Source organism: Corvus hawaiiensis, chromosome 25, assembly GCF_020740725.1.
Source record: "Corvus hawaiiensis isolate bCorHaw1 chromosome 25, bCorHaw1.pri.cur, whole genome shotgun sequence".
Classification (NCBI taxonomy): Eukaryota; Metazoa; Chordata; class Aves; order Passeriformes; family Corvidae; genus Corvus; species Corvus hawaiiensis.
Window position 1 is genome coordinate 5,359,922 of NC_063237.1, and position 24,893 is coordinate 5,384,814.

The 24,893-nt window shown below is 53.7% G+C and overlaps 2 protein-coding genes across 3 annotated transcripts in view; one reads left to right on the top strand and one right to left on the bottom strand.

Annotated features, from left to right (window-relative positions):
- The first annotated feature begins 364 nt into the window (after positions 1–364).
- MCAM (melanoma cell adhesion molecule) lies at positions 365–10,184 on the top strand. Of its 2 annotated transcripts, XM_048328977.1 has the most exons (15): positions 365–601; positions 4,307–4,434; positions 4,541–4,754; positions 4,862–4,932; positions 5,014–5,101; positions 5,195–5,374; positions 5,453–5,580; positions 5,739–5,895; positions 5,986–6,107; positions 6,376–6,514; positions 6,653–6,774; positions 6,854–6,989; positions 7,630–7,774; positions 8,173–8,290; positions 8,942–10,184. In XM_048328977.1, the coding sequence occupies exons 1-15, from the start codon at positions 535–537 to the stop codon at positions 8,969–8,971; spliced, it is 1,845 nt and encodes a 614-aa protein (XP_048184934.1). In that variant the 5' UTR covers positions 365–534; the 3' UTR covers positions 8,972–10,184. The 2 variants fall into 2 exon arrangements, with proteins under 2 accessions (XP_048184934.1, XP_048184935.1); XM_048328978.1 differs by lacking the exon at positions 8,173–8,290.
- Positions 10,185–12,736: 2,552 nt separating this feature from the next.
- CBL (Cbl proto-oncogene) overlaps positions 12,737–24,893 on the bottom strand; it is a 37,694-nt gene continuing 25,537 nt past the window's right edge. The window contains exons 10-16 of the mRNA XM_048328718.1: positions 24,146–24,277; positions 22,900–23,277; positions 21,946–22,040; positions 20,888–21,043; positions 20,309–20,412; positions 19,483–19,665; positions 12,737–16,962 (exon numbers count right to left, since the gene is read on the bottom strand). Of these exons, the coding sequence (XP_048184675.1) occupies positions 16,682–16,962; positions 19,483–19,665; positions 20,309–20,412; positions 20,888–21,043; positions 21,946–22,040; positions 22,900–23,277; positions 24,146–24,277 (1,329 nt within the window). The 3' untranslated portion in view covers positions 12,737–16,681. The remainder of the gene's footprint in view (positions 16,963–19,482; positions 19,666–20,308; positions 20,413–20,887; positions 21,044–21,945; positions 22,041–22,899; positions 23,278–24,145; positions 24,278–24,893) is intronic.

Sequence of the window (24,893 nt, forward strand, 5' to 3'; positions counted from 1 at the left end):
TTAGGGCAGTGCGGGGCTGGGGCTGGGGCTGAGCAGGGCAACAGGTCACTTCTGATTATCGCCACCGCTACCCGCACGTTGGACTCTCAGGGACTGTCGCCGTCGCCGGCGTTCCCCAAACACTCTGAAAAACACATCCCACGCCTCTGGCCCCTTCCCTGGGTCTGTGAGCGATCCCACCTCCAGCGCCCGGCTGTCTGCCCGGCTCAGCCCGTGCACGCCCGGACAGGCAGGAGCTCGCAGGTCTGCGAGCCCCTCCGGCGCAGCTGGGAACGGCCCGAGCGCGGCGGGGGCTGGGCTGGGGGCCGGGCCGAGCGCTGCCCGCTGCCGTGCGGGGCCGGACAGGGCGCTGCGGGGCTGGGCGGCGACGGCGGCACCCGCCCGGCTGCTGCTGGGGGTGATAAGCAGCTGCGGGCGGTGGGCAGGCACCGCGCCTTCCTCCTCCTCCTCCTCCACCTCCTCCTCTCCTCCTCCTCCTCCTCCGCCTGACGTCAGCCCACGGCCCCGCTCAGTCTCGGGCGGCCGGCGGCGGGCATGGCTGGGGGGCGGTGGCCGGCGGGGCTCGCCCTGGGCTGGGGCTGCTGCCTCCTGCTCTGCTGCGGTGAGTGGCTGCGGGAAGGGCGGCGCCGGGCGGTGCGGGGCCGGGCGGTGCGGGGCGGACGGACGCGCGCACCTGCGGAGCGCTCCGGGGCGCGGCGCGGGATCCCGCGGAGCCCTGGCAGGGATGTCCTTCGCCCCGGGGACATCGGGCTGCAGCGGGGGTTGCGGGGCTGGGTTTTGCCCCTGTGCAGCTCCCCGGGGTGGCAGCCGGAGGGGTGTCCCCGCAGAGCCGCGGCGGGGCCAGCGCCGGCAGCCGGGAGCGCTGCGCCCCTCGGGCGGTGCCTGGCGCGGCGCCGGGAATGCTCGGATCGCGGGGTCGGGGCAGCCCAGGTGGGATCGGCCCTTCCCAGCGTGTGTCCCCGCCCGGCGATCCGCGGCGGGGCGGGTCTGGGTGCCCCGTCCCGCTCTCGGGGCCCCTCTGCAGCCCCCCAGGGCAGGGCAGGTTGAGGGGTGACCCACGTGCGTTCAGCGCGCACCGGGGTGAACTGGTTGTTGTTAGGAAGCATCCACCCCTTTCCTTCTAAGGAGTTTTCCCCTGAGCGCTGTGTTTCTCTTGGCTTTTTTCGTGCCTTCTTTTTTTATCCACTTTCCAGTCCATTTTCACCCTCGGGGGGTGGCTGCGCTTCCTGCCCTGCCCCGCTCCCCGCATCCCGCTCTCCCCTCGCCGGGGGCCCGGGAGCGGTCCCGGTGCGCTGGCTGCTCCCTGCCCCGCCGAGCTGCGGAGGTGGCCTCGGCGCTGGGAACCTGCCCAGGCCGAGGTGTTGGAGCCAAAGTCAGGCTCAGACCGGAGTCTAGAGCAGGCTGCTCCCACCCCCGTCCCGTGCCGGGATCCCCTTCCCACAGCACATGTGCTGAGCCAGGAGTCTCTCAATGGTTGGCGGCGTCGGTGTATTTGGAAGCCTAGCGACGTGAAAGGCTTGATGCTTCCCAGAAGCACAAGGAGCCACGGCCAAGACATTCCCAGGCCAGCCAGCGCTGCTGGAACGGGAGGCTGAGCCCACCCCGGGGCTGCCTGAGCCACCCCAGCCGTTTGTGCACCGCAGTCTGGCTGTTAGAGAGGTGTCTGGATGTTGTCACCGAGCTGCGGGGTGGGGTTGAGAACTTTGCCTCTCCAGGTGCACATGGCGGGGTCCTGGCGGGCTGGTGGGGTTGTTTTGGGGTGCAGTGTGCTGGTCTGGCTGCAGCAGAGCCCTGGCCCCGTCCCCATCCCCGGCACGACGAGGGCTGGGTGGCGGTGGTTGGTGTGTGGAGGTGCTGGGCGCTGCTGGCCGTGCTGCTTCGTGCAGGGCTGGGGCTCTGCACCCTCTTTCTTCTCTCTGTGAAGAAGCCGGGGTGCTGGTGATGCTGTTCCGTGGGAGGTGGGGCGCCCCGGCTCGGGGATCCGTGCATCTTTCCCGGGGAATAGGAGGGCAGCATGTGTGGCTGTGCGGCAGCAGGCGGGATCTGGCCGCAGCTGGTTTCCCTGAGAGGGGAACACAAACCCACGGAAACCTCAGGCATCCCACGTGCGGCTCCAGACCCCTGTGGTGCCCCTCCTGTGCTCCGGGCCGGGGGCTCAGCGCCGGGGGCTCTGCGCCGCCAACGCAGCCGCACTTCTCGCCGTCTCCCCGCACACCTCGGCTCTGCAGGAGGCTGGCGAGGGACTGAGCTGCTCCCCACCCCCTTCCCCAGCTCTAAAAGCAAATCTTTGTTCTTGCGGAGCTCTGGCTGCCGGCCGGCTGTCCGCCAGCCAGATGGAAAAGGCGCGGGGGCTCTCCTTCCTTCCCCGCTCGCTCCCTGCAGACGCCCTCTCCAGATCTCGAGGTCTCCGCTGGAGCTGTGCCAGGCACTTGGGGTGGATGGAGCTCGGTGCTGCAGCTGGGCTGCTCCACGCGTGGCCGATGGATCTCCCCAGGTTCCATCACCAAACCTGCAGCTGCGCTGGGCACAAAGGAGGATCGCCAAGTTCCCAGAGTCTGCTGTGCCAGGCCGGCTGTGCCCAGTGCCTCTTTAGCGTGCCCACGCACATAGCAAAAGGTCTTGGAGCTGTAGAAGCGAGCCTTGTGTCCCCAGGGTTGTGGGGGACCTTGTGAGTGTCCCCTTGTGTCCCTCTTCCAGCCTGTCCTGGAGGAGATGGGCAGCAGCGAGCCCTTGTTCCAGGCAGTGTGGGGGCTGCAGCGACCGTGTCGGCCTCCTCAAGGGCAGTGGATGGCTGGGAGGGTTGTGTTCCTCATGCCAGCACCAGATGCCAGCCATTCTCCAGCTCTGAGCTCATGGTTTCGGTTGCTCCGCTGGCTGGTTGAGGGCTCTCATGCCGAGCGGGTCAGGGGGAGGACCAGCTGCTCTCCCAGGGGCTGGGTCTGCCTGAAGCCCTTGCCAAAGGTCTGAAAATGATAGAGAGGCCGAGTCTGGCCTGGTTGCCTGCAGTCCAGGGTGCCAGGGCTCAGCGGAGGGGCAGCAGGGACACACCCGAGCCCCAGGCTCGCCCAGTTGTGCAGGTGTCCTCCTGCAGCAGGCAGCCAAGTCGTGGCCGTACAGGTGGGCAGCTGCTTTGTACTCTCAGCCAGTTTCCTGTCCCCAGTGCGTGCTTATCTCTGGGACTTTCACCTGTTTTTCCAGCACCTTCTTTGCTGTGCCGTGCTTTGCTCATCCCTCTTTGCCTAGTGCCAACTGTAATGCACTGATGGGATGGGCGAGGGCCAAAACCTGTGTTTTGGGGAGTTCTGAGGTGGCTGGTCCTGCACGCTGGGGCCTTTGCTGTGGCAGAAGGGCCTCTGGCTGCGTTCTGGCAATGTGCCACCCCATACCCACTCCAAACAAAGAGCGTTCTGTGGGCACAGCGCTGCCCTTTGAAGTCGCCTCGGTGGTGGCTGTTACAGAGCGGGCGCTATCAAGGGAGATGTTGACACAGCTGCTTCCTCCAAGCCTCTTGTCCCCAGCTCCCATACCTGGGCTGGCTCTGTTGCTTGGGGACAGACTATTGTCCCCTCTGCAGGGCCGTGTGCCAGCCCAGGGCGTGCAGACCCCCCTTTGCTTTGGCAGGGATGGTGGCAGTGACATTCCCAGCCTTGTTGTGATGCTGCCCTTATCTCTGCTCTGCCCGGCTGGGGCTGCTCTGCTCCCAATCCCTTGGGAAGCTGCTCCGTTCCCTGTCCTGGATCAATAGCCATTACCTTTCCCATCCGCTCTGGAGCAGGGCCAGCAGCTCCATTACTGCTGCGGGCGGCTGGGCTGGGAGGAAGGTGGGGTGCAGGGATGGGCAAGCTCTGCTCACAGGGGTGCTGTGGCTGGGCAGAGCTGGGCAGGGAGCAGAGCAGCAGCGAGGGGACACCTTGGGAATGCTGCAGGGATGGATGTTTGACTGCCGGGCTCCTGCTGGGGCAGCAGGGTCAGAGCTGTGCCAGGGCCGTGGTGGCTGGGGACGTGCTGCCTCCCAACGGTGTCCTGGGGACACAACTTCCAGGGGACACCCCCCTGGTGGGGGCACGACCTGTCTTGTCCCCTCTTTGGGAACAGGATCGCTGGCCTGAGCCCATGGGCCCTCTGTGGATGCTGAAGGCAGTGGGGTCCTGGCTGTCACTCCTGCTGGGCTGGGACACAGTGTCTAGGGGATGCTGGCACAGCTCTGCCCCACAGCTTTTGAGGGATGGAGATGGGGACAGGCCGTGCTCGGACAGCCCATTCTTCCCCATTCATCCTGCCCCTAACAGCAAATTCTGCCCCACAGCTGCAGCCAGCAAGCTGGAGATCTCCATGCCAGCTGTGGTGGAAGTGGAGATCGGGGGCACAGCCAGGATCGAGTGCAACTTCTACATCCCTGAAAATGCTTCCTACACCTACATCGACTGGTTCTACGTGAGTGCTGGCCTGGGAGAGCAGCTCTGGCTGGTGGGCTGGGGTGGCAACCAGCCCAGGGCTTCCTGCTGGGCTGCCCAGCCCAGCCTCGCCCCTCACCTTGCAGATGGACCGCAGCAACAGGCAGGTGAGGCTGTACCACGTCACGGCCAGCGGCGTCCTGGAGGATGACACGGACTACAAGGGGCGGCTGTCACTGGAGGAGGGCAAGGCCCTGTCTATCAGCTCAGTGACGGTGCAGGACGCCAGGACCTTCATGTGCCAGGTGGGAGCTGGCAGCTATGGCATGGGCGAGAGCAGCACCGAGCTCAGAGTCTACAGTGAGTGACAGGGTGGGAGGGCAGCATGGCTGGGCAGCTGCTCTGTGGGGCTGGCAGGGATCCCATCCGGTCCCTTCTAACACGTGTGGGGTGGCTTCTCTTTCCAGAGGTCCCCAAAACCCCTGAGATTGAGCCCAGCTCAGGAGGCATCTCCGTGAGGAGCAATGAGGTCCCAGAGGTGAGGAGAGGCTGCACACAGGTGACGGGGAGGCTCCCTGCTGACCCTAACCCATGCTCACAACTGTCTCTGCCACCACAGATTGCCAAGTGCTTGAGCAGAAACAGCTTCCCACCTCCTAACATCACATGGCACAAGAACGGGGAGCAGCTGCACCCCAAGGAGAACCGTGAGTTGGATGGGGATGGAGAACCGGCTCAAGAGAGGGGCTGGCACCCAAAGAACCCAAGGGTGGCTGGAACAGCGGCGGTGTCCCCTGCAGAGGTGATGATGCAGTCGACGCTGACGCGCGAGTCGAGCGGGCTGTACACGGTGAGCAGCGTGCTGTACGCGCCCGTCACGCGCGAGGACCGCCACTCCCGCTACCACTGCACCGTGCACTACTGGCTGCGGGGACAGCAGCACGCCCTGGAGTCACAGGAGGTCAAGCTCAACATCTTCTGTGAGTCTGGGGCTGGGGGAGCCGTGCTGGTGCCCTGCAGCAGGGCTGGGCACTGACCCTGCCCATCCCTGCCCCCAGACTCCACCAAGCACTTGAAGATGCAGGTGGTGTCGTCCTCGGCGCTGGTGAAGGAAGGGGACAATGTGACGCTGGTCTGCGAGGCTGATGGGAACCCACCGCCTGTCTTCAGCTTCTTTAAGAAAAACGTGAGGCCAGAGGGGGCCAGGGCACCCTTCCCTTGGCAAACATCTCCTGGTTGCTCCTTGTCCCCTGCCCGGAGGGTTCTGAGGAGGGGGATGCAGTGGCTGGGTGGCAGGGGGCCTGTGTGGGGCTAAGGACTCTGCTTTGTGCCCACTGTCTGCAGCTGGATGAGTGGCAGGATCTGTCGTCGCCAGAGTCCGACGGCGGGGTCCTGAACCTGCACGACGTGAACAAGAGCAGCAGTGGCACGTACAGGTGCCAGTCACTGGACCTGGATGATTTGTCACAGAAAGAGGAGGATGTGGATCTTGTTGTGAACTGTAAGACGGGGGGGAATGGACCCTGTGGATCTCACGGTGGGTGCTTTGTTCCTCCTGCTCACTCTGCCCTGGTCTCCATCCCTCTCCTAGACATTGAAGGGGTCCGTGTGAAGATGGAGCCATCTTCAAACCTTCGCGAAGGGGATGACGTGAAGCTGAGCTGTGATGCCCACAGCCCCGTGGCCCTGAATTACCAGTGGAGTGATGGGAAGGTGAGCAGGCATCCCAGTTCTGTCGTGTTCAGGCTCAGCCTGGGCTTTGCAGCAAATTGGGCAGAGTCAGGAGCTTGCTCCATCTCCCCTGAGAGGCCAGGGGGAGGATTCCCTCTTCCATGGGCCTGCATTGTCCACCCCAATGTTGTCACTTCCTGGCCAGTACTGCAGGGAAGTCCTGTGCTTGCAGCCTCCCTCCCTGTGCATCTGAACCCCTTTGGGATGTGGGCACAGAGGGCTCATTGCTGGGGACATCCCTTCCCAACAGGGCGAGAAGGTGGGGGAAGGGAACCAGCTCGTCCTGAGGAACCTCACCTTTGAAACCTCCAAAACCTTCAGCTGCAAGGTGATGGCCCCGAGCGTGCCAGGGCTGGAGCAGAGCAAGCAGGTGTTCGTGACTGTTGAGGGTAAGACCTGGTGTGGGTGCAGAGTGACCCCTGCCTGCCCAGCACCCATCCCCCGGGAGCTGTGGGTGCAGAGTGACCCCTGCCTGCCCAGCACCCATTGCCCCAGGAGCTGTGGGTGCTGATGTCCCCTGCCCGCAGGGAAGCCGCGGATCGTGGCCATCAGCTCCCCGCTGTACGTGCGGCAGGACGAGGTGGTCAACCTGACTTGCAAGGCCATCGCCTTCCCCCGTCCCACCGTCCAGTGGAGCATCAACGGCACGGTGAGAGCTGGAAGGGGCCAGGCTGGGATGTCCCAGGGGCTGCCCAGGCACTGAATCCTGCTCTGCCTGCCCTGCCCAGGCTCACGAGTACATGGACAACCAGCACATCGCCAGCAACCTGACGGTGCGGGTGAGCCACGACCTGCTGCAGGCGGGAGCCAAGTGCCGGGTGTCCAACACGCTGGGTGTCAGTGAGAAGCACATCCAGCTGGTGGGTGAGTGTCAGGCGCTGTCCCAGGACCCCCCAGCAGTGTCAGTCCCGGCCGTGGCCCCGGTGCCGGCTGTGCCGTGCTGCCGTGGGGCGGCTGAGCTCGGTGCTTTTCTTTCCCTGCCTTCCTGCTCTTCCAGATGATTCCATCAGGAAAGGTCAGTCTGCTGATGATGTCCGTCAGGACACGAGTTATGCTCACCTCCAGCCTGGGGAGGGAGCTTGGCTGCTGGCTCTACACTGCTGCTCTCCCTGCTCCTCTCCCTGCCAAGCCAGGAGGGAGGCGGAGGCTCTGGCTCCAGCGGGGGGAAAGCTGCCTGCTTGTCCCCAGCGCGGCCACCAAGGGCAGCTTCTTTCAGCCCAGACCTGCTGGGCAAGGAAGCAGAGAGATGGCTGGTGCCTTGCAGGAATTCCTGATATCCACCCTGCTGTGGCACCGGGGGCATGGCAGCCTGGAGCAGAATTTCCGTGTTCCTACAGAAACTGCCCCAACAGAGCGTTTCTGTGCTGAAATCTGCATCCTGCAGGCAGCTGAGGAAGCACTGGAGCTTTTTTGGGAGAAGGGGCCCTTTCCTAACACACAGGGGAAGCTGGAGAGGATCATGGTGGGACAGGCATTAATTTCTTCCTCTCCTTGTTGTGTTTAGATCAAAAGTCAACAGCAGAGAGCCAAGGGGTGATCATCGTGGCCATCATCGTGGCCATCCTCGTGGTGGCCGTGCTGGGCGCTGTCATCTACTTCCTGCACAAGAAAGGCAAGATCCCGTGTGGCCGCGCCGGGAAGCAGGACATGTAAGCACTGCCGTGGGGCTGGGGGTGCTTGCCATCGCTCGTGCTTCCCATCCCATCCCATCCCATCGCTCCAGCTGCTCCCTGCCCAGCGCAGAGCGAGGCGGGAGCGCGGCCTCGGGGGCACCGCGCCGGGGGCTCGGCGGCTTTTCCAGCTTCCCACAGGGCACTGCCGTGCAGGGAGGAGACAGCAGAGTGGTAGAGCAGCCAGGGGGGCTCTCCCTGGGCAGCGGCTGCGCAGCCCAAAGCTTTCTGTGAGCTGGAGTCTCTTTGACCCCAGCGCTCTGAGCCCCGGCCCCACTGCAGAGCATCCCCTGAGATGGAGCCCCAGGGCTTGGCCGGCCACGTGCCCTCCCGGGTATCGCAAACGTGTCTCAAAAATTGTCACCTCCCTCCCCTAGCACAAAGCCAGAGGCCCGTAAAGACAAGATTGTAGTTGAAGTTAAGTCAGATAAACTTTCCGAAGAGGCGGGGCTCCTGCAGGGCGCCAACGGCGAGAAGAGAGCCGCAGCTGACCAGGTAGGACAGAGCGCCGGGCCGGGGCCGGGAGCGCAGCTCAGGGCCGGGGCTGCACCCAGGTAATGCTTCGCTCCCCTCCTCCGGCACTGCCCACCCTGCACGGGCCTCCATCATCCATCAGCAGCGCTCGGGGGAGCTGTGGGAGGGAGGGGAGGGGACAAAGCCGGGAGGGGACAAAGCTCTGCCCCGTGGCAGTGCCCACTGCCTGCCCTACTTGGGCTCTGCCTCCTTCTGTGGAGCAGGAGCCGGGCTCCCCAGGGGCCTTTGGGAGTAGGAAGTGAAATAGAAAGATCTCTGGCCAGAAGTCAGGGCAGCGGCTGCAGGAATGGGTGCTCTCAGCCAGAGTTCTTGGGATGAGTCTTTTGGGCCATGTGCTTTCCCCTCACCTGGGATGGACCAGCTTTTCACAGTGTCACTGCTGGGCCACCACTGTCCGTGCCAGCCACAGGATGCAGCCCCTGAGCCCACTGAGGTTATATTTGCCTTGGGCCGGGAGAGAGCCCCTGCCTGGCTCAGCCACCCTGGGGTGCCCCAGCTGTCCTCCACCCCACCGTGTGTGCCACTGCCCCACCTGCAGCAGAGGATTTGGTTCGTGTTCATCCCTAACCGTGTGTTTTCCCTCCCCCTCTCTCTGTTTTGGCGGAACTGAAGAGCGAGAAATACATCGATCTGAGAAACTAGAGAGGAAACCTACTAAGTGCTTTCTTCCTTCGAACCTTTCCTGCTCTTGGATTGCCTTCTCCCACCCCTGCTCCAGCCCCTGGGGAGCACGGCCAGAGCCCACCCGTGTGTCACCATGCTGGGCGTGCAGGGGCCACCTCCCTGCCTCACCTGGCCATTACCTCAGCCCTGGGCTTGCAGGTGTTGCCTTAGCAGCAAAGCTGGACTCGCTTTACTACTCCAGAGAAGCCACAGCAATATTAGGAAGAAGTATCCCATTAATCCCTACTTGGTGGAAGGATTTGAGGCTCTTTCAGGTAATCTGTTCTGTACAGGTGTGGGAAGGTTTTGATGTGTTTTTTTTTTTACCCCGACCTTGCTCAGAGAGGCTGGTGAAATTGGCTTTTGGGATGTCTGAGGCACCTTAGCTGTAGTGGAGTGCAGGTTCGAGGAGAGAGGAGTGGAAGAGGGGGTTTGTTAGAGAGCTGGTGAGTTGCTGAGAGGTTTTTGGTGCTTTGCTTTGCCTTTGAACTGTTCTGAGTCAGTTTAGCCCCGTGTATCCCAGCGGGGCTGTGATCCCGTGGGAGGAGAGGACCTGGCAGAGCAAGGAAGGGGCGCCAGTCTCCAGAAAGGCTTTAGGGTGTCTGGTTCGGAGCTGTGCTGACCCGAGGGGCAGGGCTCCCCTCTCCCCTCTGAACTGGGTTTATTTTAGGGACGCTGCACAGCTGCTGCACCAGCAGGTCCCAGAGCTCCCACAGATTTCAAATCAACATTAGCCAGAGCCAGTCAGTGACGTCTCAGGGGTTTTTTTGTGCTCAGCCATTGCCAGCCCCAGGTCCAACTCCCCTCTGTGCTTCAGTGGCACCTCTGGCCCCACGCTGGGGGGGGGGCACGGGCAAGAACCTGCCTTGAGCTTCTGTCCCAGCCCTCCCCTGCCTCACCCCAGAGGGCTCAGCCCCTCCAGCCTCTCAACCACGGCCTCTGAGCTCTGCTGGCCACAAGCCTTTGTCCTCTGGGTGCCCCAGCGCTGTCCCCAGCACAGCCCTGACCAGAGGGGAGCCGTCCCCACCTGCTACACGTGGTGTCCAAGCAAAAGCTTTGGTTTATATATATTTTTGTTGGATTGTGTGTATATTTCCAGGAGTTTTGTTTGGTTTGGTTTATTTTTTTTTTTGTCCAATACTTGCAAGGTTTTTTTTATATATGTGAAAATAAAGTACGGATTCAAAGCTGAGTGCTGGAGTTTGTTCCCACAGGCAGAAGGGTGGGAAGGGCATTCCATAATCCCACGGAGGTTCCAACAGGACACATTTATTATTATTATTATTATTATTATTATTACTATTATTGTTATTTATTAATTATATAATTAAATTATGTAAGATACATAAATTAAAAATATATAACAATTAATAATTATTATTAATAATAAAAATAAATAATAATATTATTATTAGCAGCAGCCCCTATGGCTGCTAATACTACACTAATTACTACCAATGCTAATAAATCTATTTATTCTAATAAATAATCCTAGTTTTAGGTAGTAATAGGTGATTACACCACTGGATCTTACAAGATAATATTGTCAATAGAATTTAACAGTAGAATTTATTGATAATTGTACTAATAGCTAATGCCAATACTACAGGAGATGATAATAAACACTAATATACTACTAATTAATGCAAAATATTGATGAAGCTAATAACCAGCCCCTGTCACTACCCTGAGAGGACAGCGGGCAAATGATGGGTGACACTGGAGGCCACTGGGTGACCCCGAGGCCTTGGGCTCCCCTGGACTGCACTGGCTGGTCCATTACACCAAAGTTGTCCCAGCTCATAATAATTAACCCCTGTGTCCTCATTTGACCCCTGGATCAATTAACAGAGACCAAAATGACCTCAAGTAACCCCTACGACCTCAAGTAACCCCGATCTGGGCCTCAAATGACCTCAAGTGACCCCAATGACCTCAAGTAACCCCGATCAGGCCCTCAAATGACCTCAAATGACCCCAATGACCTCAAGTAACCCCGATCAGGCCCTCAAATGACCTCAAATGACCCCAAACAGAGACTCAAATGACCTAAAGTAACCCCTGTGTAACTGTGATCAGAGATTCAAATGACCTCAAGTAACCCCCGTGTCCTCATTTGACCCCAGATCAATTAAAAGAGACACAAATGACCTCAAGTAACCCCAATGACCTCAAGTAACCCCGATCTGGGCCTCAAATGACCTCAAATGACCCCAATGACCTCAAGTAACCCCGATCAGGCCCTCAAATGACCTCAAATGACCCCAATGACCTCAAGTAACCCCGATCAGGCCCTCAAATGACCTCAAGTGACCCCAATGACCTCAAGTAACCCCGATCAGGCCCTCAAATGACCTCAAATGACCCCAAACAGAGACTCAAATGACCTAAAGTAACCCCTGTGTAACTGTGATCAGAGATTCAAATGACCTCAAGTAACCCCTGTGTCCTCATTTGACCCCAGATCAATTAAAAGAGACACAAATGACCTCAAGTAACCCCAATGACCTCAAGTAACCCCGATCTGGGCCTCAAATGACCTCAAATGACCCCAATGACCTCAAGTAACCCCGATCAGGCCCTCAAATGACCTCAAGTGACCCCAATGACCTCAAGTAACCCCGATCAGGCCCTCAAATGACCTCAAGTGACCCCAAACAGAGACTCAAATGACCTAAAGTAACCCCTGTGTAACTGTGATCAGAGATTCAAATGACCTCAAGTAACCCCCGTGTCCTCATTTGACCCCAGATCAATTAAAAGAGACACAAATGACCTCAAGTAACCCCAATGACCTCAAGTAACCCCGATCTGGGCCTCAAATGACCTCAAATGACCCCAATGACCTCAAGTAACCCCGATCAGGGCCTGAAATGACCTCAAGTAACCCCTGTGTCCTCCTTTGACCCCACGGTGGCTTCTTTGAGGGTTTTTTCCACCTTCACTTGGCTCCCCGTGGCCCCAGTTACCCTCACTGACTCGTTTTGGGTTCCCACTTGCCCCCTGTGTATCCCTTCGTCCCCAAGTGGGGTCCCCTGGCCCCCAAATGTCCTGGGGGCTCAGCTGGGCCTGTGTGTCCCTGAGTCTGTTCCATTTCTGGGCCCCTCCAGGCTCTGGAATGTCGGAGTGTGTGGCAGAACCTGGGGTTATTGTATCTCCTCCATGTGCAAAATATTCATCTATTGGTAGATATGAATAGGTATCAATGAATAGTCAATGAATATATTCATATATTCAAATATATTATTATTTTCTTATCTCTATTAATAGCACATAATAAATTCAAATAATTTTATTATTTTTCTTATATTATTTATTTATTTATATATTTTTATATATGTATATATATATTATTTATATATTTATTATTTCTAGAATTGTGATGCCTATAGATACAATGTGTGATTATACATAGTTTTAGGATTTCTATGCAGTAACTATAAAAGTCTGCAGAATATTCCCATGGATTCCCTTGGGTTCTCTCCCTGGGTGGTAACTTCATGTCTTTCTTGGTCCTGATGGATTCGAGCCTTTATTCATTGATTCTCCCAGAATATGTTTAATTTTGTATAAATCTTTCCTGGCCTCTGCCAGCACCCACAGTATAAATCTGAATTTAACAGGTAATTGTGGTAAATAATTATAAAATAACTCCAAAGTCAGACTGCAAAGGATCCAGGAGGCTGAAATCCTAAAATATTCTTTTTCCAGCACTCCCAGAAGCACCACACCACACACACCATATGCTACAACAAAGGAAATTTTATTTAAAAATAAAACTTTGTTTTGTTTTCTTTCTTACTGACACAGGTGAATGAAATCCCAAACAAAGAAGCTCTTAGTGGGCAGCATACAAGGATGGAAACAATTAATAAATAACATTAGTATAACCTCTAAACATTAACAATGCATCTGCAAACAAAATGAGGACTTTAAACCAAGTGAACCTTAAAGCTCAGCTACTCTCTGTAAGAATATTTACCTTCTGTTTTTCCTTATTCTTTACAGATCTGAAAGGATTAAATACTGCTATTATAATTTTATATTAATGACACTATTATACTTTTTTTTTTTTTAAATATTTCGTGAAAATCTCAACATTTTTTAACACTGATATTTTACAAATTGGTATTTGTCATCCGTGAGAAAGAACAACAGTAACAGCAGTTCCTCCTCCGCTGGGAATTTCAAACAAAAAAGATTTCTAGGAGGAACTTTAAAAATAAATGTCCTTATTCCCCACTAATCTTTAAAGTGGCACCTTTGAGAAGGTGCCCTGGGAGTTGCATTTTTTCTTGCTCAACTGAAAATAAAAAAAAAAACCCCAACAAACCAGCCAAGCAAACCACATTTACAGTAACGAGCCTGCCTCAGGATTAGCTACAGTAATGTCACCAGTGCGGTGCAGGAGGCCTCATGCTGGGCCCTGAGCATGCCTGGCCCCCCAGGGGAGGGCTGGGGCAAGGACATGCACTAAAAAGGGAAAGATTTGGGATTCCTGCTCGGCTCCGGTGGCGCTGGAAATCACCGGGATCCTGCTCAGGAGGGCACCTCCTGCTTCCCACAGCTCTTGCTCCTCTTGGGAGTGTTTCCTGCTCCTCTTGGGAGTGTTTTCCACTCCTTTTGGGGACAGCTGCAGGGCAAACCCAGCATTTTTCACCCCAACCGAGCCCGTCCCACAATGCTGACTTGGCCCCGAGCTCGGCACAGCACCAGTCCAGACTGGAAGCTCCACGGCTGAAATGCTACAAAACACAGTGTCAGAGTCCCAGTGACAATCACCCACCTCTCCTGCTCCTCCTTTTCACCCCTTCCCAAAGCAGTTCCGTGCTCAAAGGCAGCTCTGCTGCTTGTCCAGCTCTGCTCGTTTTCCCAGAGGGGCGGATTCTCGGATCCAGCCTGGCCATGCAGCATCCCCTTAAGAAAGGCACTAGACATTTGGGTTGTTTTTTCCTTTTTAAAGTAGCATCAGAAAGTTAATTTTCTTCAGAATAAAGAAGAAGGAGGTGAAGGGAAAGAAGAGCAATCAGTCTTGGGCTTAGAAAGAACAAGAAAATTCCACTGGGCAGTGCCTGGATTGAGCTGGCAGAGCACAGCCACAAGACATGGCCAGGACTCTGCTGCACTCAGTGGAATCAGCAAATTCTTAACGTGTCTAAGGAAGAAAAGGCAAGACTTAAGTTTCTTAAATCAGTTTGAGACATAAACAAGTGCACAGAAAGGACACATGCAGAGAAATCAGTGATACATGCCACAAAAGATTGCTCTCTCTAATCTCTTAATACCCGGAACAACACCCACAGGAACATCTCTTGGCACATAGACCCCAAGGACAGGCCTGGAACAGCTCTGCCAAGCAAGGTTTCACTGAAATTACAGCCAGCCTGCCCTGAGGGGTTTGGAGGGGACAGGGAATCACTGCTCTGGTCACACACACGGGGCAGGACAAGAGTTAAGGCTTTGGAGCAGGCTGGACTCAGCTCTGCTCAGCCATGGCAAGAGTCACACTGACACACTGAGCTCACACAGCAGGGCAGACACCAAGCGGCTCCAAACCAACCCAGAGCCGAGTGGGAGTGTGAAAAAGAGGGAAATAAACTCCTCACTAAAGGGTTTTCACCTGCATCTCCAGGACAAGGGACTGTGTGGCTGCTCAGGGCCCCCAGTGTGACACAACAGCCCTCAGAGCTGTCCCCTGCTCCTGCCTCAGCAGCACCAGCGCTGCCCTTGCTTCTCCAGAGGCTCCCACGTGCCCAGCACATCCCACAGGGAGCAGGGCTGGCACCCCTGGCAGCTGCTCCGGAGGCACAGGAGGAAGAGCAGCTCTTATTCCCCTTCTTCTTCCCCCAGGCACTGACCCCACCTTGCCCAGGGCTGCTGGGGGCTGTGCCTGAGCCCTGCGCCCTGCAGAGCACCCTGCCCACTGCCAGACCTGAGCCCAAAACAGCAAAGGCTGCTGCTCTCTGAGCGTGGCAGATCTCCTCACGCTGTCTGAGAGTGTTTTCTTCCCTACAGAAAGGAGGGGAGTAAAGAGACACAGCTCAGCCTGCCTGGAAGCCACTGCAGCAATTCAGAAAGCTGAAACCTCTGCTTTAATTAAAAACCCACTTTCTGCTCTGCTAACACTTGTGAGGGCCTCTCTGCCAACTGCAGCCATCTGGCCCAGCCTCTGGATTCCTCAAAAGGCCAAACTGCACCTGACTGCCAGAATCACTCCAGCAATATTCCTTGGCCTGGTGACCCCTTGCTGACCTCAGGCAGATGCAACTAATGCTGGACATGCTCCAAAGGCCAAGAGCCTCTCAGGCTGTCAGGCTGTGATCTGTCTGTGCCTCCTGGATCTAAATCCTCTCCAAAGGAACCATCCACTCCTCCTGTATGAACAGAGTTAAGTAGCTGAGTAGGCAAGTCAGGTTTTTCCAATGTAACAGCTGAGTTCTGACCTTTAAAGCCATGTGATCACTTCACAAATACAGAATTTTTTCCCCCAGGTCTGGTTAAACACCAGACCTAGCAATACCTTAGAGAAATGGAAATGGAACAGAGAGCCCTCACGTTCTTTTGATAGCCATGCAGAGAACTGCTGCACTTCTGTGACTGCAAAGCAGGTGAGATACCAACAAACACATCAGCTGCATCTACCAATTCCACAAAACACCCTGGCACGATGATGGCTCCTGCAAAAGCTCTCTGGAGGAGGTGAGGGAATGTGTGTGAAGGCCACTAGCCTGCAACAGCCACCATGCAAAGAAGATAAATAAAACATCCTATTTACCAGGTGCAACATTCCTAGGGAAGAGCAATGGGAGTGCCCAGTGCTGGCTGCTCCAGCCCAGCAGGGCCACAATCAAGTTTGAGCACTGAAGCACAAAATGCTCAAGGCTAAGAGAGGAGAAGCAGCAGCCCCAGCTCTTTGCTCTTGCTCAAATTCTTTCCCCCTGTCCCACCCCTCAAAACCAGGCCAAGCTCCTCCAGCTGCTGGAATCTGGTGCTGCCAGTGCAAGAGCACACACACTCGAGAGAAATCCAACTGCCAGCACTGCCAGGATCAAAATCCCTGACAAAAGCTCATCCTGCTCTCTCCAGGCAGCAGGGGAGGACTGGAATCAGAAGCAATAACTGCTATTATTACAGACAAGGGGGACACGCCATGGCCAACAGGAAGCAATCAAATGATTCTTCCAAGGTCTCCTAAAAATTCCCAGCAGGAAGTGACCTTCCAGCTGCTCTAAAAAGCCTGAGCCAGACACACAGCAGCGAACAGACCCAAACCTAGTACCATGAACCACAGGACACACCACACCGACCTCGAGACTTTGTTTCTCTGAGCATCCACTTAAAATTCACAGCACAAAACAACTCCCCCCAGCCTCCAGGGCATGGGCTCGGGGATCCCTTGTCATGATACTTTCTCTACCAACACCCTGGAAATAAATCTGCTCTCTCAGACAAGAGGTAGGGGTAAAGGACTCCAAGACATACACTGTATAAAACACCGCCCCACTCCGTTTCATCCCACTGCTTTGAAATCTGGAACCACGAAAACCTGATAACTGATTCTCTTAAAGAGGCAGGACTGACCTCAGCACGAAGTCTCTAAAGGAACCCCCTTCCCCTTTGGTGCACAGCTGGGCAGCAGCTGCCCAGGCAGTTGGTCCACAGCAGCTCAGGTGTGGAGGTGGTCGTGTGCTATGTGGCCACGTGCGCCGGGGAGGAGATGGACACGAACTCCCGCAGAATATTCTTGGCCATCTCAATATTGTTATGTGCAATGACCAGAGCTTTCTGAATGTCCTGATATGAGTAGCCTTGGCTCATGAGGTTCTCGATCTCGCTGGAGAGGTGCAGGGAGGAGCTGGCCCCGCTGCTGGCTCCTCCTGCTTGGCAGCTCCCGGCTTTCCGCTCTGAATTTATCCGCCGGGGCAGCGGCTTTGGCGGCCGCTCCGGGACCTGGGAGCCGTCTGAAAAACCTGCAAGGAGAAACAAGTGCATCACTTCAGTGAAAAGAAGTGGAAATTTTGCTTGGAACAAAGCTGAGATGACATCAGGGGGATAAAAGGCACTTCAAAAAGCTGTCACTGAGCTCCGCCGCTTTCTCCAACCCTTTTATCCTCCCCCCAACCTGCCCAGCTTCCCCTCCTGTGCGCAAAAACAGCTGTGGAGATTGGTTTTAATTAGCCGGTCTCATCAGGCTCATTTATTAAGACAAAACCTTATAAAAAATGACATAGGATCTATGTGTGTAAGCAGAGCTCAGATAGCAGCCTTAGAATCAGAAAAAATGACACCATGAATATTCAGTTCTTTACCAGACATCCCATTTCCTCCCAGAACCAGACAGAACCCCCCAGTTTAGCTGTCCAGTTTAGCACCCTCACCTCTGTGTGCACAAACCCAGTCCCAACTCAGCCACCACAATTGCTTCAGCAACTGAATTAAGCTCTCTGAAGGGTCAGCAACTGAATTATGTTCTCCTTTTCCTCTGCTGAAGCTCTCCCTGCCTAATGGCAGATCAATAAAGCTCAGCCTGTTCTGCTTTTCCCTGAGTCATTCTGATGTGACACTGCCCTGCAGCCACATCATGCACTGCTGGGAAGAGGAAACAACAGCCAATAAACCAAACAAGTCACCAAACTCTCCAAGGAAAAACCACATTGTTCAATGTGCTCATCCAGCATCTGATCATTTCTGAGTTTTAACCTCCTGTATCATTGCAGAAAGCATTTTTCTGCCAATCACAGGAAACTTTTCTGCATGGATATTTGACATCACCTTAAAAAAAAGATTTATTTGTCTCCTGGAAAAAGTCCTCAGGGCACTCCACAGAGTTTTCTGGCAGCAGAACTGGAGTACAACAGACAAATCACGTCCAAACAATCCCTTTGTAAGAGTGGGCACCGCAGCCTGCTCAGAGAAGCAGCATTGTGGGGCCTTTCTGAAACACTTGCACTGAAAGCCCTGAGACAGAGAAGGCTCCTCAGGAATCAAATTCCCTGAAGCTTCCTCACCAACCACAACTCAGTCCAGCTCCCTCATCTTCAGAATTCAAGTTTCTCACGCATGAAAAGCTTTTTGTACGCGTGAGAAAAAGGTCTGCCCACTCCTCTGCCCCAAACTGCCTTCTGGAATAGCTGCTTCAGCTTGAGCTGGATCAAGTTTCAGAGACCACGGGTCAGTCTGAAAGGACAACTGCTAAGACAGTTATTTTGGTAAATCGTTAATAAACCAAACTGCAGGGTCCAACTCCTGAGAGCATAAATCTGCTAAGATGAATCCCACACCAGTCAGGCTTGCTTGCACCAGTGCCTTGCTTCCCATTTTCCACATTTTCCATTTCCCTACCCCTAAAGCAGGACAACAGCAGTGTTATTTCAGGGCTGTAGAAACAAAGTGTCAGTGATTAAGTTCAGTACTTCATCTGTGATTTGCTCTGTTCCTTTTTATCCCTTTCAGCCAAATTCTACACACAGAGGGACAGATTTAAAAAGAGAAACAGGGAGCAGGGAGGTGGGGCAAAAATAATGAACTTTTCTGCACTAGGAAACTCTTCTCTGTGCTGAAGAAGGTCAGGGAAGTGGAATGGTGAAGCATGAAAAGAGAAGACTCACTGGGGGAAGGGGTTCTGGGTACAGGAGGTTCTGCCTCCAGAAGGAACATGAAACTCATTCCTGTTCCTTGGCAAATCACCAGCACATTCAGACTGAAAACCCCCAGCAGGAAGAGTTTCAAAGCTTCCTTAAGAGCTGCTGAGCAGGGAATAAGTCAATCATTATTCAGAAAGGCTCTTGGAGACACGAGGCTTTAGTTCTTCCCTCAGAGAATGTGCCTTGCAGCCAGAAGGACACGACGTCCTCTATTCCCCAGGGACAAAAAGCTGACCTTGCTGAGCCACTGGTCCCCACTCAGAGGAGCTGAGAGCGTCAGGCAGAACATTCGTGCCATCTGCAGGGACTGACAGAGCCACAAACTGTGCCAGGCCAGCCCTGCATCTTCCACTTGGAGCAGGGATACAATCCCTGGATGGTTTGGGTTGGAAGGGACCTCAAAGCCCATCTCCTTCTACCCCTGCCACAGGCAGCGACACCTTCCACTGTCCCAGGGTGCTCCAACCCCAAATGCAACCTGGACTTGGACACTTCCAGGGATGGGAAATCCTGTCTCATGCCCTGGTACACCCTGGTACAAAAATATTCTATCCCCTGTAGTCAGCAGTGGATTAAGGAATATACTTTAAGCTGAGAAAAGCTTTTCCTAACTGTGATTTCAGTCTGATCTACAAGCTTAGGGATTAAATGACCAAGGCAGTGCATTCCAAGCTATAAATCAAACAAAAGCTAAAATAAATCAAACAAAATACCTAAGAATCAGTGTAATTCTGCCTCATAAACCTGATTTTACAGCTTACATCCAAAATCTCAAGTGAGTGACACAGGTTTCAAACCAGCAGAGCCAGCCATTGGTACCAAGAGGAGACACATGAGCTCTCTGACCTGTGACAGGGTCATTTTCCAAGGACATTCGGCTGAAGGCAGGAGTGGCATTGGAGATATCAGACAGTGTGCGACGAGCAATGGCAATGGGGAGTGGTGGCTTGGGGACATCATAACCATCCTCTTCATTCTCTGACTCCTCAGGGCCGTTGCTGGCAGTGGCTGCTGCCAAGTTCCCTTCATCTGGAAGAGGAGGCACATTCTGAGCTCTGGGACTGAGCTGTCTGCCGAGGCAGACTCTGTTCCCCCATTTCCAAACACTGACAGGACACGGAACTGAAGTTTTGCTGCTAAAACCTCACATTTAATGGCAGCACTTTCCAAAAGGGAATATTAAGTTAAAAATACTGGACTATTTAAGTAAAAATACCTGCTTCCCCGAGGACGGCACGGGAAAAATCCGATTTTCCCCGGAGTACGGCATGGGGGAAAGTCCGGACTGGATTTTTCCGGAGTGCGGAATGGATTCGGTTGGGGGCAAAACCCGGACTGGATTTCTCCCGGAGTATTGAACGAATTCGGTCGGGGGCAAAACCCGGACTGGATTTCACCCAGGCGTACAGAACGGATTCGGCTGGAGGGAAAACCCGGACTGGATTTTCCCCAGCGTACGGAATGGATTCAGGGAAAAACTGGATTTTTCTGGAGTATGGACTGGGAATACTTTAAAATGCATGCACAGACTCACATTTCCACATCCATCCCAGCTATTTTAACAACGAAACCAAATGTTATTCCTTTAGTTCAGCCTAAAATGCTGTTCCACTGGCACCAGCAATTCACTGTACCCCAGTCCCTCAGCTGTCTTTTAGCCACACCCACTCACCAGAAGTGCTGACAGCCTCGAAAGCAGAGGATGCTGCTTGGGAGCGAATGTTGTACATTGCTTCATACATGGAGCCCTCGGGCTGCTGGTCACAGTCCAAAACTCTGAGGGAGAGAACACATTCCCCTTCACACAGGTGACAGCGGCCACCACCTCCACCCTGTCTCTGTGACAGAGCTTGTGCACAGATTCTTGTTTGAAAGTGAAATCACCACTGCTCTGTGAAATATTTGTTCTGGAAAATGCTCTGGTAATGTTTACTGCAGCTTAAAAGAGTTAAAATGATACCATAAAAACCGATACCACCAAAAATTACATTTTAATAAGGGTTTTGAATTTCAGTTGTTTCTGCTCTCAAAAGGTTCCTGGCAAAGAGAGAGGGAAGGAAGGGGATATCTGAGTCCTTTAATACTGCACAAGAGCACCAGTCACATTTCCTTTATTGCTATTTTAGTCAAGATCTGGTGAATATCACTAGGGGAATTCAGAAATCTGAGCAAGCAAAATTCCCACCCTGATGTCCCAAATGTGCTGCCCCAGAGCTGGGAGGAGGAAGTGCAAAACCATCCAGAATCTCACCGTAAACTCTGAGTCATTTCCAAAGGCATTTTGAGCTCTGGTTTTTGCACAGCAGGACCTGGAGGCACCACAGGCAGAGAGGATGGTGACATGTACTCAGTGTCCTCATCGCTCTCAGACTGCTCCCCAGGAGGCAGTTTTGGTACAGGCAGTGGTCTGGAGGCAGGAGAAACAAGATATAAAACATTTACACCAAATCTAATTAATATCAAGGTGCCCTTTAAAATCCACAGTCACCTCACAGCAAGTCTGTCTAAAGAGATAATTTGGTTTTCAGGAAGCAGCCCACAAGGTCACACTGGCACAAGGTCATTGTCTCAGGTTACAAGGTAAAATGTAAACAAAAGTATGCATTCCATCACCAGCTGTTAAAACTGGGTGGGGCAATGTTTCTTATCTCTTCCATAACTCATCCCTGATAATACCCTCACCACTTGACCCATGGAATGACATCATCCCATTGTGAGAGGCTCCACCCACGGGGAGGGGCCAAGCATTCCCACCTGGATATAATCTGGGGTTTGGAACAGCACACTCAGCCCTTACCTACTGGATTCCCAGAGGATAAGAGCTACACTTCCGGACCTTCTACAGGATCACAGCTTCAACAGGACCGTTCCATCTGGACTGCTACCACCACCCTGCCTGACAGGGTGTCAGGTTGTGTGCTGCCTCTGTCAGTGTTCTTGTACTATTGCATTTATTTTAATTTTCCTATTAATTTATGCTATCTTCCACTGGTTTGTTTTCAAATTAGTACAGTCATGATGCAAAAGGAAGTGATGATATCATGCACTTTTACATCACATAAAGCCCCACTCAAAAGTGAATTCAATAAAGAGCTGATGGCATCTGGAGCCTCATTCCTACTGCCACAGCCCAGGGGAACTCCCACCTCTCCCCACAGCTCTTTGGGATGCTGATTTCAGCTGCTTTCTCTTAAACTGTGTGTTTTGAATCTGTCAGAGTTTAAGACTGAAAGAGTTGTATCAGTTCTGTCCCTGGCACCAACACCCTGCAATTCCCACTCTGTAAGTTAGAAAAAAATCCCAGCAGACCTGGCAGCTAAGGAGTAGATGGCATTGGCAGATGAGGAGGGTTTGATTTTGGGGTGTTCACACTCTGAGCTTGCTGCTGGACCACTGTTGGAGCTCTGGAAGACAAAATTCCAAAGCAGGAATCAGAAACACCACAGGTCCCAGTGTAGCTGCAAAGCCACTCATTGAACAGCCTCTGTGGGAATGAAGCATCCTCATTTATTCCACAGCATTTACAAACACCCCAGAAATCTAGGAATTCTCTGACAGCCTTCCCTCAGTGAGGACACTGCAGGGGTTTTCCCACAGGAAAAACTTCACATGTTTTGAGATTTCAGTGGTCTTGGCAAATTCAGCTGAAACAGGCCAAGATGGGAGCCAAGAGGAAAAGGATGCAGACAAGCACACACATTTGGAGACAGGATGACAACCGTGCACGTGCCACTTTCTTAGAAAATCTGGCTAAAAATGTGCTGGATTTCAATTGTAGCGAGCTGGAAGCATTAAAAGGAAAAATTAAGGAAATAGAATCAAGGAAAGCAAAACTGCCTGCAATTTCTTTTAGAGAACAAAATGTTGGACTACTCAGTACACTGGTAACAGTATCCTGCACATGAATAGACCCAAATTTAACTCAGGTTTTACCCTGTCAAACTCATCACAGCTGATGTGTGTAGGTTTCTCAGGGCTGAAAATTGAGCAATCAGAGTTTTTCAGATAACAACAGAAAACAGTCTCAGCTTTTCAACACTGAAAGGTGAACACTGAAAGGTGAACAATGATCAGGCAATTGTGGCTCATGACTGCTGAAACTGCGATTTCAACCTTGCTCCCAAGAGGAATGAAAGCACTTCCCTTGCCTGGCATCCACCAGCTTCTTTCCATCTCTCCCTTGACAAAATCCCACACCTCAGTGTGATAAGAAGGTGCTTTTCTCCCAGATTACCTCCAGCCCCCCCCCCCAGACCTACTCACCCCTGGGTTGTCCAGGCTGAGCGTGCTCCCAAGCCGGAGGCTCTCAGCCCTGGATTCCATCTGGGAGGGCAGGGAGAAGGGAAGCGAGTGCCGGTTGGACAGTTCTCTCCCAGCCCACACATCCCCGGGGCTCACAGCTGCCGCCGGGGCTTTGGGGATGGGCCTGGCTGGCCACAGGTCACCCTGGCGGTTGGAGGGCAGCGGGGGTGGCTTGTCCCTGGCAGGACAGTCCCCCGGGGTGCAGGGCAGGGGCCGGCGCTGCGGGCGCCCCTCGGTGCCCAGGGAGTGCGGCCGGTCCGGAGGCGGCGGTGGAGGGAGGTCCCGGAGCGTGGGTGGGATTGGCAGAGGTTTGTCCTTGTGCAGAGCACCAGGTGCGGCCTGCAGGGCACAGGAATGGAAAATATTGCTTAACAAAGGCAGCCCAGCCAGAAAAGATAAACAGGTGGGAGCAGAAGGGAGAGTTTCGGGGTGGTTTTATGTGTTTTTACAAGGAGTTATCTCTGAGGATGTGGAGATATCTCCACACCTTCCGTACAGGCTTGAGGAGATAACAGGAACTACGTGCACTCCAGCCAGGCACTGAACACCCCAGATTCTTCTTCTTGAAGGAAAACATGAGTTTACAGCAGCCTTAGACTGGATTCCAAACAGAGCCCCCCCACTATTTAAAAAAATGATTCAATTGTGGGTTATTTGTACAAGTTAACATTCATCAGTCAGCAATGAGTATTCACAGAAATAGGTATTTTCTTCTGCTTGAACTTTCCTAATTTCATTATTTCATCCAAACCAGATGAAAAACTGCTGCTGCATCTCAAGAACCATTAACTTAATGCCACCAAGATCGTCCTACTGCCTTCTGCTGATCAATCAGAAAGCCAGTTAATTTCTCCCAGTCACACACATTGAATTCCTTCCTTCATTTTCTATCTAAAACAATGCTTGATGTAAAAATGAGTGCAGAAAAGTTGGGAGAGAAATATGATACCTTCTGTCTTAGCTAGAACAAAATACAAGGAAAATCCAAAGGCTACAGGGAGCAGGGACTGAGGCTGAAAACCAGGGAATATGATGGTAGTAACAATAATTTGGTAGTTCAGGATGCCAGTCACTCTAAGGGAGGCCGGACTGAAAAGGAAGAAAGTACTTGGGGACGTCACAGAGAACACATTGGGGTCACCAGATTGTTGTGCTCCCTGCCTGCCCCACCCAAATCACAGCCGAAGGGGAGAGGAGTGTGTCTGACCTTGGAAGTGGTGCCAGGGCTGGAGGCCCCGGGGGGGTTGGCCACTCGCTGCTGCAGCAGGTCCAGGCGAGGGGGCACGGGAGGGAGGGCGGCCTGAGGAGCCACCGAGAACGGCGAGGGAGGACGCTCCACCTGAGAGGGGACAAGGGCACAGTCAGCACACGGCTCAACCCACAGAATTCCTGTCCTCTGGAGAGGCTTTCCAGCTGTCTGGCTGCAATATTGGTGATAAATTGCTCTGTGAGTAACAGCCATCCTCCAGGAATGCAGCCAGTTCCCAGCACTGCAGCACTGGCAGCAATCCTTGAGGAATGGGCTTAGCTGTGAGACACCACCGCAAATGCACACCTGGAAACATCAACCAAGCTGTTCTGACGGAGTAACAAACCTGCCTCAGTGCGCCCTGAGCAGGGAAAAGCTGCTTTTCAACACCAGAGGGCACGATCTGCTGCAAACCTTCCTGTCCCTGTGCAAACTGCCTTGCACTGATGTGCACCAAACCCTCCAGTTTTGTCCCTGGAAAGCTGGTTTTCCACTTAACAAAGCAGAACAGTGCCTGTTCTTCTCTTTAGTTTCTCTTTTTTACAATCAAAGCTAGTGCTTTTTAATTTTGAAAAGCTTCATGCATGTTTGAGCTCACTAAAGCCAACAGAGTATCAACATTGACAGGATGTCACACCAAGGAAATTGCTTTGCTTCCCCAAAATATGTATATAAAACCCTCCAGGAATAGTGTTTACTGATTAGT